Raw genomic sequence first — 16,084 nt, 5'->3', positions numbered from 1 at the left:
CCTCACATGGGGTCCTCCTCATGTTCAGATACTTAGCTGGGCTGGGGAAGTGGAAGGCTGGCCTCTCAGGAGAGGCCAGGGCCCTGGCCAGGGGTCCATTTCTCTCTCTAATCTTGTGACTCCCTAGAGCATTCCCATTTGTCCCACAGAGTTGTAAAACTTTAAAAGAGTTCTCAAAAGAGAACGCTTTTGGATTAAGTTTACTTTAGAAATGAAGCCCATGTCACATAGGCTTTTTGGGACTAGGCTATCACAAATCCACCTAGAATCAAGCTGCAAAGCCCAAGTCTAGAAGGGTAGACTCTGAGATCTTTCCAAAGGAGGGCCTTGCAGAGAGACAATATAGTTCTTGGAAGGATGGGAGGCCTTTTATTTTTATTTTTATTTTTTAAAAATTTTTATTTATTTATGATAGTCACAGAGAGAGAGAGAGAGAGGGGCAGAGACACAGGCAGAGGGAGAAGCAGGCTCCATGCACCGGGAGCCCGATGTGGGATTCGATCCCGGGTCTCCAGGATCGCGCCCTGAGCCAAAGGCAGGCGCTAAACCGCTGCGCCACCCAGGGATCCCGATGGGAGGCCTTTTAGAGAAGAGCCTCCAGGGCACCTTGGCCAGTAGTGTCTATATCCAGTGGCGCCTTGCATCCCCAGCCACCATGTATGGACTGGAGTCCTTGGACAGTGGGTGAGGGGCTGATGTGAAGGCAGAGCCAGCTGCCTCCTCAGTGGGGCTGGGGCTGCTGTAGCACAGGTGAGGAGGAGGCCTGCTCCACTGAGCCTTGGCACTTGGCCCTGGGCACACCCTGCCTTGCCCAAGCAGGTTGATGGCTGGACAGACCTGCAGGAGCAGTTGGACAGTCGGAACTTGCCTCTCAGCCGGACGTTCACCATCACCTTCATCTTGCTTGCCTCCTTCGTCTTCCTCAGTATGTTCGTGGGTGTAATGATCATTCACACTGAGGTGAGGCTGCCCTTGTAAGGCTAGGGGGTCAGCTTAGGAGTGGCAGGCAGAGCCATAGGCCAAGTGTCCAGGACGGGGTGGGGAGGTGGTCAGGTGGGCCCTCCTGTCCCCAGCCCTGCTCTTCTTCCTGAGCCAGTGCATTTTCCTGTCTCATGATGGCAGTCAGCAGGACAGGGGTTTGGGGAGTCACTGCAACTGCAGATGGCAGCTTGAGTTGAAGCTGAAATGGGATGGGGCTCCTCCTGCTGAGGAGCAATGCAAGGCTAGGGAAGAAGAAAGATGGGGGTAGGTGGGTGGGGAGGCAGTGAAAGCCTGTGTCTTACCTCCATCTTTCCACTCTCTAGGACTCCATTAAAAAGTTTGAGCGGGAGCTGATGCTGGAGAGACATGTGACGCTCATGGAAGAGAAGCAGGTGATTGTAAGGCGGCAGCAGGAAGAGGTCAGCAAGCTGATGCAGATGCAGGTAGGCCATTTCCAGGCACATGGACCATCAGACCTGAAGGAGTGACCACAGAGAGGCCCTTGGGGCCAGTGTAGACAGAAGGTGGTGTTGGGCATCTCTGGTCTTAGGCTGGGCAGGTTCCAATGCTCTGTGTTTTCCACAGTTTGGCTTTATTCTCTATATTTTTGTATTTCTCTGGACCTCTTAGAGAGTTGAGAACTATAGTTATGGTTTCTCCCTTCTCCCTGGGCACAACTCCACTGCCAGGCCCACTGCCTGGAATGCTTTTGTGACTGAGGCACAGGCACACCCATAGGCCCCATTCACGGAGTTGAATGAGGTCATGGAGGTCCTGATAGGTGCTCCTGGTTTTTCTAAAGTGGAGTGAGGATAAGCACACCAGGCTGGTGGTCTCCTGTCAAGCATGATACACCTGTGAAAGCTTGGGGAGGGAACATTCTTTTTTCAGCCTAGGCTCTCTGAGCTCCTCTTGCAGAGCCCTGGGTTCTCTGCTGGGGGGTCCTGAATCCCCACCCTTCCTCCCCTGTGCAGTCAGTGCATCACTCCTCAGACCCTTCTCTGAGCTAGAGACATCTGTCTGGACCATGCCCATTTGTCCAGGGCACAGTGAGAACACGCCCAGCCACACTTGGGCTCTCCCTGGCTCTTTTCCATGTCAGCTGTACTCACTTCAGTGATGGTGGCTTATGAGGCTATGGTGGTCAGGGGGATCGAGGCTTGGAAGGAGTCAGGGCGAACCCAAAAGTCAGCTCAGGCCTTTGCCTGGGCCCCTTGTGAAGGGTCCGCAGGTCTTTCTGCATCTTGGCTATTGCTTCTTTGTCTCTACTGCCCTCTTTATGCTCCCCTCTCTAGAAAAACGCTGACTACAAAAGTTTTAGTGAGCTGGTGGAGAACTTCAAGAAGACCCTGCGACACACAGACCCCATGGTCTTGGATGATTTTGGCACCAGCCTGCCCTTCATCGATGTCTATTTGTCTACTCTGGACAACCAGGACACCACAGTCTACAAGTCAGTACCCACCCCGCTGCCCCTGGTCCCTTGAAAATCAGGCCTTTCCTAGTCCCGAGGCTTCCTTCAGGGTGGGGCCAAGGCAGGTGGTCTGGGAGAGCCAGGGGGTGGTGGCCGATGTGCAGGGTGGGTGAAGCGAGGTCCTTCTTGGGGGTGCAGGACTCTGTGTGCACAGGGACAGCACTGCCATATGGACAGGCCTGTGACCCAGAGGCATCTGTCCCCCTGCCCCTCCCCTGGTATCAAGGTGCTGGTCCCTTGGACTCTTCCAGCTCCTTTCTCAATGCCCCCTTTTGAGAAGTCAGAGGAAAGAGTGCTGCTTGGCAGGGCAGGAGCTGAGGCTCCTGGCCTGGTTCTGACACAACCTTCTTTTGGGACTCTGGGGAGGTCTCTGCCCCTTTCCCATCTGCCACATGGGGGCTTTGAGTGGAGTGTGTGGAGCTTTGAGTTGGCTGGGCTCAAGGCTATGCTACGTGTGCATCAGCTGGAGTTATACCTGGGCCATTACTGAACAGGAAGGGGAGGGGCATGAGCACAAGGAGTCACAGTGAGCTCTTGATGAAGGGAGGGAGAATGTGAGCAGGGTGGCTTCGTGACAACAGCCCCCTGGAGAGCTTCACAGGCTGGAGGAACTCCAAGGAGGGGGTCAGGGAACATCCACTTGTGGCCTAAGAGTGGGGCCAGGCAGTGTCTGGTCACCTTCACACCGTCTCCAACCCCACACATGGGTTAAAAATCACTTACTCTGGGGACCACAGGCAGAGCAGCAGACCCGGATTTTAGCTGATCTGATCCAGTTCTACAGTCCCTGCTCTTCCCTGAACCCATACCTACCAGGTGTGGTGAATCCACAGGTGCAAGCATGTGGGGGGTGGGGCTGTGGCGGCATGGAGTCCCCGCCCCGAGCTCAGGCCCCCTCTCCTCTCGCTCCTCTTCCAGGCTTCAGGAGCTGTACTATGAGATTGTACACGTGTTGAGCCTGATGCTTGAAGACCTGCCACAGAAGAAGCAGTCCCAGTCCTCCGAAAAGGCTGATGAGAAGTAGAGGGGGCGTGGGCAGCCAGGCACTGAGGTGCCTCGCAGGTCGAGCCAGTCTCTTATTCAACACAGGCTTTCTGAATTGCCCTCTCTGCAGTTACTTGGGATCATGGTATTTGCCTGCCACTAGGGGTTGGGCCCGGGTAGGCACCCATGAAGTCTGATTGCTCCCCATTCCACATGATGCAGTCAGGCCTGGGGAGTGGAGAGAGGGATACTCAAGACTTGCCCTTGGCTAGAGGCCACATCCAAGGGTCATACTGGCTGTCTCATCCCTTGACCCCAGCAGCGAGGACTCACTGGGTTCCTGGAGGACCCCAGACCAAGAAAGGCCTCCAGCAACCCCATAAGTGTGTATGGCTTCTTTGGGCTGGTATAACCACACTAATCTTGGAACCTCTTAAAGCTGGGCTCCTCTTTGTGGGTGCCTCACACCAGGGAGAGCAATATTTCTGTGTACCTACTCCCATGGGGACCCCTCTTTGGAAGTTGACTTTGCTGTTTCTTTAGGCTCACAGTGGTAATGATGCTGCAATGGGTGTGGTCATGACCGGTAGGACTGTATTGTGTGGGCATGGAGCTCACAGTAGCCTGGCCTGGGGCAGTGGCCCACCAGCAGTGCTGGGGCATCTCATATGGTGTCCACGGAGCAGCAATATCAGGCCCTTTGGGCTGTTGCCCCTCCTATGGTTAGTTAGGACTCTTTACTTAAAAGGTGACATTTTCTGTGTCATTCCTGGCCACGTGACTAGCAGGGTTGCCCCTGTCCTGGCACTACCTCGATCCAGCCATGATGGAATCTTCTGAAGGCATAGGAAGGGCAGGATTGGTTGAAATGACACCCCTGGTTCCTGACTGGCCAGGCCAGAGGCCCTGCACTGCCCCTCTGTTGCCATTTCTGGGGGCTGTTCTGGAGGTTCATCACTTAGCAGTGCCCTGTCTGACAGTGGGAGGAGTATGTTCTGGGTGGAGCTGGGGTAGGACACTGGCATCTATAGTTGAGGGGAACAAAGCCCCAGATCCACACTGGGGAGTCAGGTCAGCAGAAAACACATGGGGTAAGACAGAGCAGCTGGACGAAGAATCCCTGTGTGGACCCATGGTCTCCCACTATGGGTGACAGCGCCTTCAAGGCCTTGGGACAAGGGCACATGGAAACCTTTCCTCATGGTTTTGTTCATGTTCCTCCTCCTTACTGAGCTGTGCTGGGTCCTGGGAGTACTGTAATGAGAAACCCACAGTCCAGTTCTGGTTCTCTTGGGGCCCTCGGTTATGCGGAGGAAGCAGTAATCCAGCCAGACTGGAGGAGAGATTTTCCCTGAGGAAGTGACGGTTGTTTGAATGCAGAGAGCACATGTCTTCTAAGATACTCAGGTCATTGGCATTTGCAAATGTTCACACTCTCAGGGCCAAATTGAAAATTGAAAATCGTGTAAAAGCGCGAAGAAGGCTTGCTCTGGAGGGTGAGACCCATCACCATGCTATAGGGGAGCCCTCTGAGGGCAGGGGCTGTAGCCTCGCTGTTTCCTGAGGCGCAGAAGACCTTATGCCGGTGCGTTGGAGGGCTCTGGTTCAGGCCTGAGGCAAAGCAGACATTGCCGCTGCCTGCACTGCTGTGCACACTGTTGACATGCTGTGTGCCTACATTGCTCAGGAGAATATGAAAACACATTCCCCTGCTCTCACCAGGAATCCTGAGAATCGCCCTAGGTCCCTGGATGTGAACAAAAGATTAAAAAATCAGCCTCAGGGAGGTAAGTCAGAAAGTGCCACGGTTCTGGAATGTAGAGGTCGGGATTCTGTAATTGGGTGACCTCAGGCAAGGTGCCAGATCTTCTGAAAATTCAGCTATTTCCTCTGAGAAATGGGCTGATAAAATGGACCCACTTCTAGGATCAAATGAAACATGTGTGAGGCTGTGAGGAAAGCTGTGGTCAGCTGTGGCCGGTGCTGCTTCGCTGTCAGCTCTGCCTCTGCTGGGTGGCCAGCTGCAGTGGGCCGTGCTGGTCAGGGGCAGAGAAGCACGGGGCCAACACCAGGGTGGCGCCCAGAGCAGGAAGCAGAGGTCAGGAACCTGTGTTGGGGGTGGGCGGTGAAGGGGTCTCTACGGGGAGCTGGCATGGAATGGGCAGATGGCGCGGGACCTGGAAGGCCTGTGTCCCCGCAGGGGAGTCCCAGGCACAGGACTCTGGGCTGCGGTGTGCTGGGGCGAGCCGCCTTTAAGGGCACAAGTAGAAGGCAGTCACAGAGCAGAGAGCCGGGAGAGGGTGACGTGTGGAGGGCTGGCCCAGCACCGCTGCCAGAACAAGCCAGCGGATATTTGGCGCAAAGTCCCAAAGCAGCATTTCTGTTTGGCTCTATTCGTCTGCAGAGCAAACACTGGCAGATTGGAATTCCCACTTGGGTCCTCACCAATTCAAACAGGCTTGGCCACGACTTTCAATTGATTTGCTTGGGGCAGAAGTGCTCTGCCTGCCCAGGCCTGGCAGTGGAAAGCAGGACCCTCCTCACCAACCCCCAGCCTTCGGAACCAGCAGAGCTGTCCCCAGATGGCTCGTTCATCTGCATTCTGCCAGCCTGGCGGTTTGGTAGCTGCCTTGGGATGCCGGGGACCTGGGGCTTGAGTCTTTTGGTCACACTCAGGCCCTCCCCTAGCTCCTGTGGGAAGGATCTGGAATCCAAGGCTGGAGGTGTTTGGAAGGTGGCCGGATTTTTTTTTTTTTAACTGCTTGTTGATTCCACAGCAGGAAGCAGTCCCTATATTATGGAGATCCGGGCAGTGAGTGAGAATATAAACTCTCTTCTATTTATTCCAATAGCCCCTAGAAATCTTATGTAGATGCTAGAAACTGCACACCTTGTGTTTTCTTCAAATGTGGATGAGATAGGACCCCTCCTAATTTAAAAGGCCCTTTACCCAGTCACACTCCACTCTCAGTGGTCTCTCTCCCTGCTTTGGTGTCTGTGCCTGGCCCCAGGTTGCCTAGGCCTGTTTGCTTGGTTCACAGGCTCTCAAGAGAGAGGATGGCTCTGAATTTCTAAGTAGGCTACCCAGAAGGGAGAGCGATGACTGCTAGTTCTAGTCCAAGGGCTTGGGAAATGATGAGAAAGGGGACACCATGTGACCGAGACAGATTTATCCACATGTGACTGCCCCGCTCTTCCCCACGTTCTGCTACCCGGAGCTCTGCTGGTCAGCCCCACCCCTCACCGTTGTTGAGTTCTGTCTGTGACTTTACTATAGACTCTAGGTGACAAAGTGCTGGGGGGTTGGGGGAGAGCCAGGACTAAACAGGGAAGGGAAGAGAATTGTTGAGCTTGAATGCTTTCTTAATTGGTGCTTTCTAGGTCTCTTCTCCGTGATGGAGAATCAGGGTAAAGGGTGAACAGAGAGCAGGTGAAGAGACCAGTCAGATACAGTGGATCTACACCAACAGGAACTGGGACAGGGAGGGAAGAAGAAAGCAAAAGTCGAGGACCAAGAGTCAGAGACTTTTAAGCAGAGGTTCTGACTCAGCTGGAGTGTGAGGCTTGCAAAGGGGAGAAATGGACATGACAGGTGTCCTTGGAGGGGGTAGGAACTGGATCCTCACTGATGTCCTCTGAGAGAGGCAGCTCATGCTTGGGATCATTCTAGGATGATTTTTGGTTGCTAACTGTGCCCTTTACAAATGGAACCCCCTGAATAGATTTGACCATGTGGAATCTGGATTATATTTGGCCAAAAGATCATTCTGTCTAATAGAGACCTCTCAAGCTAAAATTGGGAAATGTTAAAGAGGGCTTTGCAAACCACTGCCTGAATCCCCAGCTGGGCTCAGAAGCCTCTAGGTGAAGTGGCCCTGGGGGTGGTGGTACCACATGTGGCTGGATTTTTGCGAAGTGAAACCAAAGTCTGAAAACAAAGTGTGGAAGAAGCCAAAGAGATATGAAGAGTCCATTCTAGAACCCTTGGGAAACTGGACTGACCCTAGCCTCTGTAAACCAGTGACGGGACAATGATGTTCTCACAACAGAGGCACCCCATTGCCCCACAGTTCAGCACACATAGCCCTTGACTCCCTCCTTCCCCAGCAGGACCTTGATGCCTACCTAGATTGGTAGTTTGGGATAAAAAGTCCTCTTCATAAAAAGGCCTCCAGAGGAGGAGGCATCCAATCAGGCTTCAGGCCCAGGCTCTGAAGGTATAGCCCATTCTCTTTGTTGACAGTGGAAACAACGCCTTCTATTCTGTTTTTTCGGCATTTGTGTTTACAAGATACTTTCACATACATGATTTGAGACTTGTTGCAACACTTAGGTATTTTTGTTATTCCCATTAAACTGGTAAAACTGAGGTTCAGAAAGGTGATGGAAACCACTCCCTGCCCCAAGTGTGTACAACTACAGAGGAATAACCAGGATTCACAGCCATGCAAGTCTGGCGCGTGTGCCCTTCTCCTATGAAGCTGTGCACCAATCTTCTAAGGAACTGTTAGCTCCATTTTATAAGTGGGTAAGCAGGCACTCACAGGGACCATCACTTGGCCAGGATTGTCATTAAAGGGCAAAATGCAGGCTACACACATACCCTCTGCTCTACAGCCTCACAGTGCCTTGATCTTTCTTTTCAAAGCCATTTTTTGAATTTTAAGATTCAAGCCATGATTGCCTTCAGAGCAGGGCCCGATTCTGAAGTCTGCTGGCCCAGTGTCCCCTGGCCCTGGGAGCCTCAGAGATGGAGAGGAAGGCAAGAAGCAGTCGGTGTGCATGAAAGGGTTGTGACTATTGCGCCTAATCAGGAAATTACAGCCTGGACAGCAGAGGGTTTGGCTTAGAAGTCACCCTTCCCTGGGTTTCAGTGAAGTCTGCCCACACGGAGGCTTGGCCAGCAGAGGGGATGTGCCGAGCAGGAGTGAACTTGGCGGGTGGGATGAGCCAGCCTTGTCAGTGCTTTGTAGAGCAGCCCCAGCCGTTTCTGTACCCAGAAGGTTGGCCTTGGGTGGTGACCTTGAGGTCTGTTTTTTTCTGGCTCTCTGCCTGCCCCTGCACCCACAGATAATTCATGAGCAAGGGTAGAAGCTGTCGGCACCCAAAGGGGGCACTTTGTGAGTCTCTTGGCTCGAGTAGGTGGCTTTGCCCATGACCCTTGAATGAGTGTGCAGAAAAGGAATGAAAGTTGGCAGGTGGGAAAAGCCAGTCACAGAACTGTACATACATGACACCATCTGTATTTTGTTTTGAAAAGGAGAAATAAAACCACATATACAAAGTGGCAATGCAATATTTGTTCTCTTCCAGGTGGCAAAGATAATACACAAAACCTAGCATTGGCCAGTATATGGAGAATGAGCCCCCTTGTCCACTTCTGGCCATGCCCATAGGTGTGGCTTTCTCCTAAGGCAACGCAGGTTGGATTTTATGTGCGTGTTCCCATGGCTCAACAGTTCTGCTCTTGAAATTACCCCAAGGTGCCAAATGACTAGTGCACAGAGATGCATGGATAAGGATGTTACTGTGGCCTGTTATAATAGAGAGACAGTGGAAGAAAAGAAGTTGGGGTGCCTGGGTGGTTCAGTGGTTGAGATTCTGCCTTTGGCTCCAGGGGTGATCCTGGGATCAAGTTCCTCATCAAGTTCCCTGCGGGGAGCCTGCTTCTCTTTCTGCCTATGTCTCTACCTCTCTCTGTGTCTCTCATGAATAAATAAATAAAACCTTAAAAAAAAAAAAAGAAAGGAAAATAGGAAGTTACTTAAATGCCCACTGGTGAGGATGCTGGTTAAGTTCTTATGAATCTGTATATGTGGCTCTTAAAAATAGTGATTTTTTTTTATAAGAATAGATGTTCTTGATCTCATACTGAGTGAAAAAAGTGGCTTCTTGAGTAACGCATGACAGGATATCCTGTATGTAACAGTGTGTGCCCATATATGATGTATGTGTACCTACACACATATGTAGATAGAGGGATATCTGGGAGGACATCGTTCATGGTGGTTTAGTTTGTCCTCACACTGTTCTGAACTTTAAAAATAAATTTAAAAATATTTTATTTAGGGGATCCCTGGGTGGCTCAGCAGTTTGGTGCTTGCCTTTGGCCCAGGGTGTGATCCTGGGGTCCTGGGATCGAGTCCCACATTGGGCTCCCTATATGGACCCTGCTTCTTCTTCTGCCTGTGTCTCTGCCTCTCTCTGTCTATCATGAATAAATAAATAAAATCTTTTAAAAATATTTTTTATTTATTATTTGGGAGAGAGAGAGAGCAAAAGAGCATGTGAGCCAGGGGAGGGGCAGAGGCAGAGGGAGAGGGAAAAGCAGACTCCTTGCTCAGCATGACGTGGGGCTCAATCCCAGGACCCCGAAATCATGACCTGAGCCGAAGGCAGATGCTCAACTGACTGAGCCACCTAGGTGCCCCAGAACTTTAAGAATCTTAAGAATGAGTATATATGCTATAATCAGGGAAAATCATACAATTTTCACCTTGAACGAAATGTTAAACTGGGTGGGGAGGGTGTGCACATGTACCCACACCTGTGACATGTAGAAGGGCATTCCATGCAGAAGGAACCCCATGCATGAAGGAATGATGGTAGAGCTATAGAGGGCTTAGCAAATGTGACCACAGTGTATGGGGTGTGGGGGTGGTGGTGTTGTGGGACTGGGGAAGTAGTTTGGAGCCAGATCCTGAGGAACTTGAGTGTTCAGCTTGGCAACGTGGAAGCAGGGCAGTAACCTGGCCAGATTGGATTCCTGCCACCCAGGAGAGGCCTCACTCCCCTCGCTTGGCACGTAGGACTTCCCCACTCTCTCTCCCCCTTCCTCTCCCCAAACCTCCCATGCTCCCTTTGCCAGGACTCAGTCTGTACTCCTCCACTCCTGCACTCCAGTCCTATTTGTCCTTTGAGGCTCAGGGCCAGGCTCTCTCTCACATGAAGCCCTCCCAGATTGCTCTCACTGTTGGCCTTTTGTACCTGACCTTCAACTCAGACCCACAGATACTTCTTCTCTCAGTCCCAGTGGGTGGGGGTGGTGGCCTGGGAGTCTTGCCCTAACACCTGGATGCCAGTGATGGATTGCCTGAGTTATGCCAGCTTTCGAGTCCTGGGGGATAGAGGAGGAGTGGGCAGTATAGACCTAGGAGCGAGCTGAAGCTGGTGTCACAGGCATCATGCCAAACAAACACTCTGCCTTTTCATCACTCTCCCCATTTTGCAGGTGAGGAGAGGGGGCTTGGAGAGGCGGATGTGACACTAGAGTGGCGGTGCTGAGACTTGAACCTGTCTCACTCCAGAGCCCATACTCTCAATCTCTGTGATGTGCTTGTGTTGGGCCCTCACACTCCCTGGACGTCAGCTGAGCTGAGGCAGAGGAAGGGCCATCCTGTGCCCGGCCACCCCAGGCCCAGTGGACATGGACATCAGGGTGGAAAGGCGATGCCATGTCACTCAGGTGATAGCTTCTGACCCAGTGGAGGATCTGGGGTGTGGCAGTAGCCCTCCTAAGGCCTCGTGGGTGTTGTCATCCCCAGTGAAATAAAGCAGGCTGCTTCCCTTAAGGCTGGCTGGCAGGGCCACCATGGTGGAGGACAGGGTGGAGGGGCGGGAGACCGAGCTGGTGGAGAGTCTCCAACCATAGGTGGTCAGTGAGAGGAGAGAGCCTACCCCAGAACCTTCCATACTGGTCACATCCAGGGTCTCTTCAAACCCTGACATCAAAGCCCACGAGGCAAGCAGGCAGGCCCAGCGCCTGTTTGACAGAGGGGGACACTCAGGGTCCATTGAAGGGAAGGCCAGGCCCCAGAGAGGAGAAAAGCCCAGTCCAGGGGCTGGAAGTCGGGGGGGCCCAGGCCTCCCCCAGGCACCTGGACCAGCTGTAGCTCTGCTAGTATCCTTCTCTTGTTGGGCTGGGCGAGTCTCTGTGGCCCTGGGGTGGGGGTGGCCAGGGGTGACCTCAGCAGCCCCACCCTGGGGTCCGGACTGTGGGAGAGTCAAGCAGCTTTGGAAGTGTCGGCATGAAGCTCTGGAGAAGCTAGGCGTTCACCATGGATGGTGTATGCCTTGGTGACTCCAAAGGAGTGGCAGCTTTGGGGATGGAGGAGGGGTCCTGGGCCGCACTGTGTGTATGTGTGTGTGTGTGTGTGTGTGGGGGGGTGTTTCATGTAAATCTATCCTTTATTAGATTGCGTTTATCCGCCGGGACAGAGAGGTATGTGCATGAAAAGGCTGGAGTAAGGGTGGGGATAAGCATCAATCACAGTGTGTCCTGGAAGGTTCCCAGATAGGCCACAGGCGGGAACAGTTTGGGGAAACCCTCACTGGGCCCTGCCACAGCCTGGCAAGCAGCAAAGTGGCCGGCTGCTTTGTGGCTACAGTGTCTTGGAGAGTTTGCCAAGCACTTTCCGTGAAGTCACTGGGACGTTAAGCCCTTGGTTCAATTAAATGGGTTAATATGCTTTGTCTGATTCTGATGGATCATAATAATATAATGTGATAATAGCAATAATGGTGCTATTAGCTGTGGTTACTACACGTGCCCGCACTGTCCCAGGCACGAGGGGAAGGTGCAGCACACATTCCCGCACACTCAGGCCTCATTTTCCTCTCGTAAAACCCCATTCTTCAAAGCTTCCCCCGCCCCACTCCCTATATCCATTTTCAGGACAAATTACCAACACTTAAAAAAAATTGGCCCATTTTGTGTGAAAGCCAAGTCCAAATTACTGTTACTCTCCCCCTTTCTGTTTTGAAATTTAAAAATGAGGAGGGGGCAGGGAGCTGAGGGAGCTGAGAGAGGTGGAGAGGAGGGAGAAGGGGAAAGGGGGGGAAATGTATGAACAGAGAAGAAAAAAACAAGCCTTCTTGTTTCAGTAAAAATGTATTTCTGGAATGATGTTTCAGTTTACTCAGGCAGAAAAATTAGAAATGGTGTGCTTATTAAGCAGGCTAAGTAAGCATGACTATTTTTAGTAGTGTAGTAAAACCTTGGTAATTTGGACCTCTTTAATAAAGATTCCATGATCATGCTGGCTGGCAGGCACACCCTGTGTGCATATGTGTGCGTGTGTGTGTGTGTGCAGTCAAGGTAGGAGTGCACAGAGGTTGCTGAGTTGGAGGACCTGTGGTGGGGGACCAAGGGGGGCAGCAAGGGACACATGGGACAAGGATGGACTCCCTGCCTACAATAGCCATTTTAAAACCCTGACCCCCCCTCTTTTGCTTAGCCCCCCCCCCCCCAAAAAAGAGAGAGAGAGTTACAAATTATTATTCTCTCCAAACATTCCTCTTGGCACCTATTAATTTGGCCTCCATTTAAAGAAGAATGTATTTGAAAGCAAAAATTTCATTTCTGTAAAAATCTGACAGCAAAGGTTTACCTGATACTTCTCACACTAGCCCCCAAATGAGGCTGAATCCTGAGGATTGACATGTCATTCCAGGCCAGTGATGACTGACCCCATTGGAGTGAGGACAGGGACCCATGGGCATGTCACTCCCTGTCCTGCAGATCACAGGTCTTTGTATTTTTAAAGTAATCTTCATTGTTTCATGTCACATTACAAAAGTAACACATGCTTAGTGCAAGACGCTTGGAAAGGACAAATGAAAAAAAAAATCCCTCATTTCCCACCACCTCAAAGTGGCTAGTGTTAACATTTTCTGCACATCCAGGAATTTCCCTCCGCATATATAAGAGCAAAAACGATATGGTGCTTATATACTGTTTTATAGCCTGTCTTGTTTAGTTTTCTTTCTTTTGTTTTAAGATTTTATTTATTTATTCATGAGAGACACACTGAGAGAGGCAGAGACACAGGCAGAGGGAGAAGCAGGCTCCACTCAGAGAGCCTGATGCGGGACTTGATCCCAGGACTCCAGGATCACAACCTGAGCTGAAGGCAGACATTTAACTGACTGAGGCCACCTAGGCGTCCCTCTGTTTTAACCTTTTTTTTTTTAAACATTTTTTTAAATCTTTATTTATTTATGATAGTCACACAGAGAGAGAGAGAGGCAGAGACACAGGCAGAGGGAGAAGCAGGCTCCATGCACCAGGAGCCCGATGTGGGATTCGATCCCGGGTCTCCAGGATGGCGCCCTGGGCCAAAGGCAGGCGCCAAACCACTGCGCCACCCAGGGATCCCTGTTTTAACCTTTTAAAAGTATATTGTTCAGTGGCGTTAACTACATTCACACTGTTGTGCAACCATCACCACTATCCATCTGCAGAACACTTCATTATCCCAAAATGAAGCTCTGTACCCATTAAGCCATGACCATTCCACCTCCCTGGTCACTGTCTTCCTATTTTCTGTCTGCATAAATTTGCCTTCTCCAGGTATCTCAGATAAGCAGAATCACAGTAGTTGTCCTTTTGTGTCTGGCTTATTTCACTTTAGGATAATGTTTTCAGGGTTCGTCCATGTTGTAGCAGGTGTCAGAATATCTTGTCTTAAGGCTGAATAGTATTCCATTGTATGCATAGACCCCATTTTGTTTATTCATCATCTGATGGACAGGTTGGGTGGCTCCCACGTTTTGGGACTGTGAATAATGCTTCAGTGAGCGTGGGTGTACAAGTATTTTTTTTTTTTTTTTTTAGTTTTTGCTTTTGTTTCTTTTGGGTAAATACCCAGAAGTAGAATCGCTAGATCATATGATAATTCTATGTCTAATTTTTTGAGGAATCTCCATACTGTTTTCTAGGGCACCTGTACCATTTATGTTCCTACCGTGGGTGCATAAGAGTTCCAGTTTTTCTACATTCTTGCCAACACTTGATATTTTGTTTTATTCCTAATGGATGTGTGGCAGTATCTCACTGTGTTTTGATTTGCATTTACCTAATGAGTAGTGATGCTGAGCATCTTTTCATGTGTTTATTGGCCATGTGTCTGTCTTCTTTGGGGAGATGTCCATTCAAATCCTTTGCCCATTTTTGAATTGGGTGGTTTGTTTTTTGTCGATTCACTTTTTTTTTTTTAAAGGTTTATTTATTTGAGAGAGAGAGAGAAAGCAGGAGGAGGGTCAGAGAGAGGGAAAGAGAAAATCCCAAGCAGACAGCATGCTGAGTGCAGAGCCCCTTGCAGGGCTCGATGCGGGGCTCTATCTGAGGGCACCAAGATCAGGACCTGAGCTGCAACCAAGATTCAGATGCTTAACCAGCTGCACCACCCAGGTGCCCCTGTTGATTCACCTTTAAAAGCAGTGCCCAGAGCTGCCTGTGCTGAGAGCAAGGAGTAAGTGTGTGTGGAGGAAGGAAAGAAGCAATAGAGAGGCTAGGAAGGAGCAGGGGGAGGGAGAAAGGGCCGAGATACGTTTTGTGGAGTGAGGGGGAAGGGAAGGCAGGCCCTCAGTTCCTTTATTCAGCAGGTGTTTATCCAGTGTGACTGGGTGCAGACACTTCTCCAGGTGCCGTTGTGCACACCTGTCCGCCTCTGCGTGCTGACTCTCCATGACTGCAGCCTCCCCGCCTAGCTGCCAGTGCCCTGCCTCTGGGAGGCTGTGTCCACACTAGACAGGGCTGTTGGTTCTGTGGTCAGGCTGGGACCTGCGTCTCTGAAAGCTGTGTGCCCTTGGACAGGTTACATGACGTGCCTGAGCTTCAGCGTCCTCATCTATAAAATGAGACATAAGAGAAATAGGAGCGCCTGGTGGCTCAGTCAGTTAAGCAGCTACTTTCCACTCAGGGTCTTGGGATTGAGCCCCGCATCTATCGGGCTCTCTGCTCAGTGGGGAGTTTGCTTCTCTCTCTCCCTCTGCCCCTCCCTCCCTCTCGTTCTCTCTCTCTCTCAAAGAAATAAAATCTTTTTTTAAAAAAAAGAGAGAGAAAATATGTATGGTGCACAGCAGGGGCTAGTGCAGAGTGAGATGTGGCCACATGATGGAGACAGCCAGAGCCAGCTCCCCCACCCCAATCGCTTTTGACCTGTTCCTCTGCCCCAGGTCACAGCACCCCCCCCCCCCCCACCAGCCTGGCTGGGCTCTGGTGGCTGAGTCTCTTGAAGTTCCTATAGCAACACAGTAGGTAGATACCTGCTCTGGGCAACACCAGCTACACAGGAGTGTGAGGAGTGGGGTCTTGTGGTGAGGGGGCAAGGAGGCAGGCCAGCAAGGGCTGGGTGGAAGCCTGGGAGGGCTTCCTGAGGAAGGCCAACTGGAAGCATGCATCTAGGGAATGAGAGGTTTGTAGTACTGAAGGAGACAAGAGTTTGGATTTGATGGTTGATACTCCAGCCTTTGCCAGCCAGAGAGTTTCCTTGTGCCCTCACCTGCCCACACCATTCTGCTGCCCTCATCCCAGGGCTGTCTCAGGCTCCCTGTCACCTGTGCCCTCTGTTGCCCTCCCTCCAGAGCCAAGTGAGCTTAGTGGAGGCAAATGCTGGGGGCCTGGTGCCTTTCTTTCTCTCCCAGAGCACACCTGAGCCCAGCTTTTTATTAGGAATTGAAATGGATTATAACTGTTTACCCTTCCCCTGATCTCCTGCTGCCCAGTACAAATGTCAAGAGAGTGTACAGTGCAGTGGAGGCGACTGTGGACCTGGATCAGAGGGCTGGATTGTGGGTCCCACCTGTGTCTCATTCAGTGTGGCATCACAGGCGAGCTGTTGCTTCTCTCTGAGCCTCAGTGTC

General features: G+C 51.4%; 1 protein-coding gene across 1 annotated transcript in view; it reads left to right on the top strand.

Moving 5' to 3' along the window:
* Positions 1-8,726, top strand: part of CATSPER3 (cation channel sperm associated 3) — a 36,970-nt gene extending 28,244 nt beyond the window's left edge. The window contains exons 5-8 of the mRNA XM_025994876.2: positions 820-960; positions 1,305-1,424; positions 2,277-2,434; positions 3,374-8,726. Coding sequence (XP_025850661.1) covers positions 820-960; positions 1,305-1,424; positions 2,277-2,434; positions 3,374-3,479 — 525 coding nt within the window. The 3' untranslated portion in view covers positions 3,480-8,726. The remainder of the gene's footprint in view (positions 1-819; positions 961-1,304; positions 1,425-2,276; positions 2,435-3,373) is intronic.
* The last annotated feature ends 7,358 nt before the right edge of the window (positions 8,727-16,084 follow it).

Source organism: Vulpes vulpes, chromosome 12, assembly GCF_048418805.1.
Source record: "Vulpes vulpes isolate BD-2025 chromosome 12, VulVul3, whole genome shotgun sequence".
NCBI lineage: Eukaryota > Metazoa > Chordata > Mammalia > Carnivora > Canidae > Vulpes > Vulpes vulpes.
Note: the sequence above shows the minus strand (reverse complement) of the source record. Positions and strands in the feature narration are given on the sequence as shown.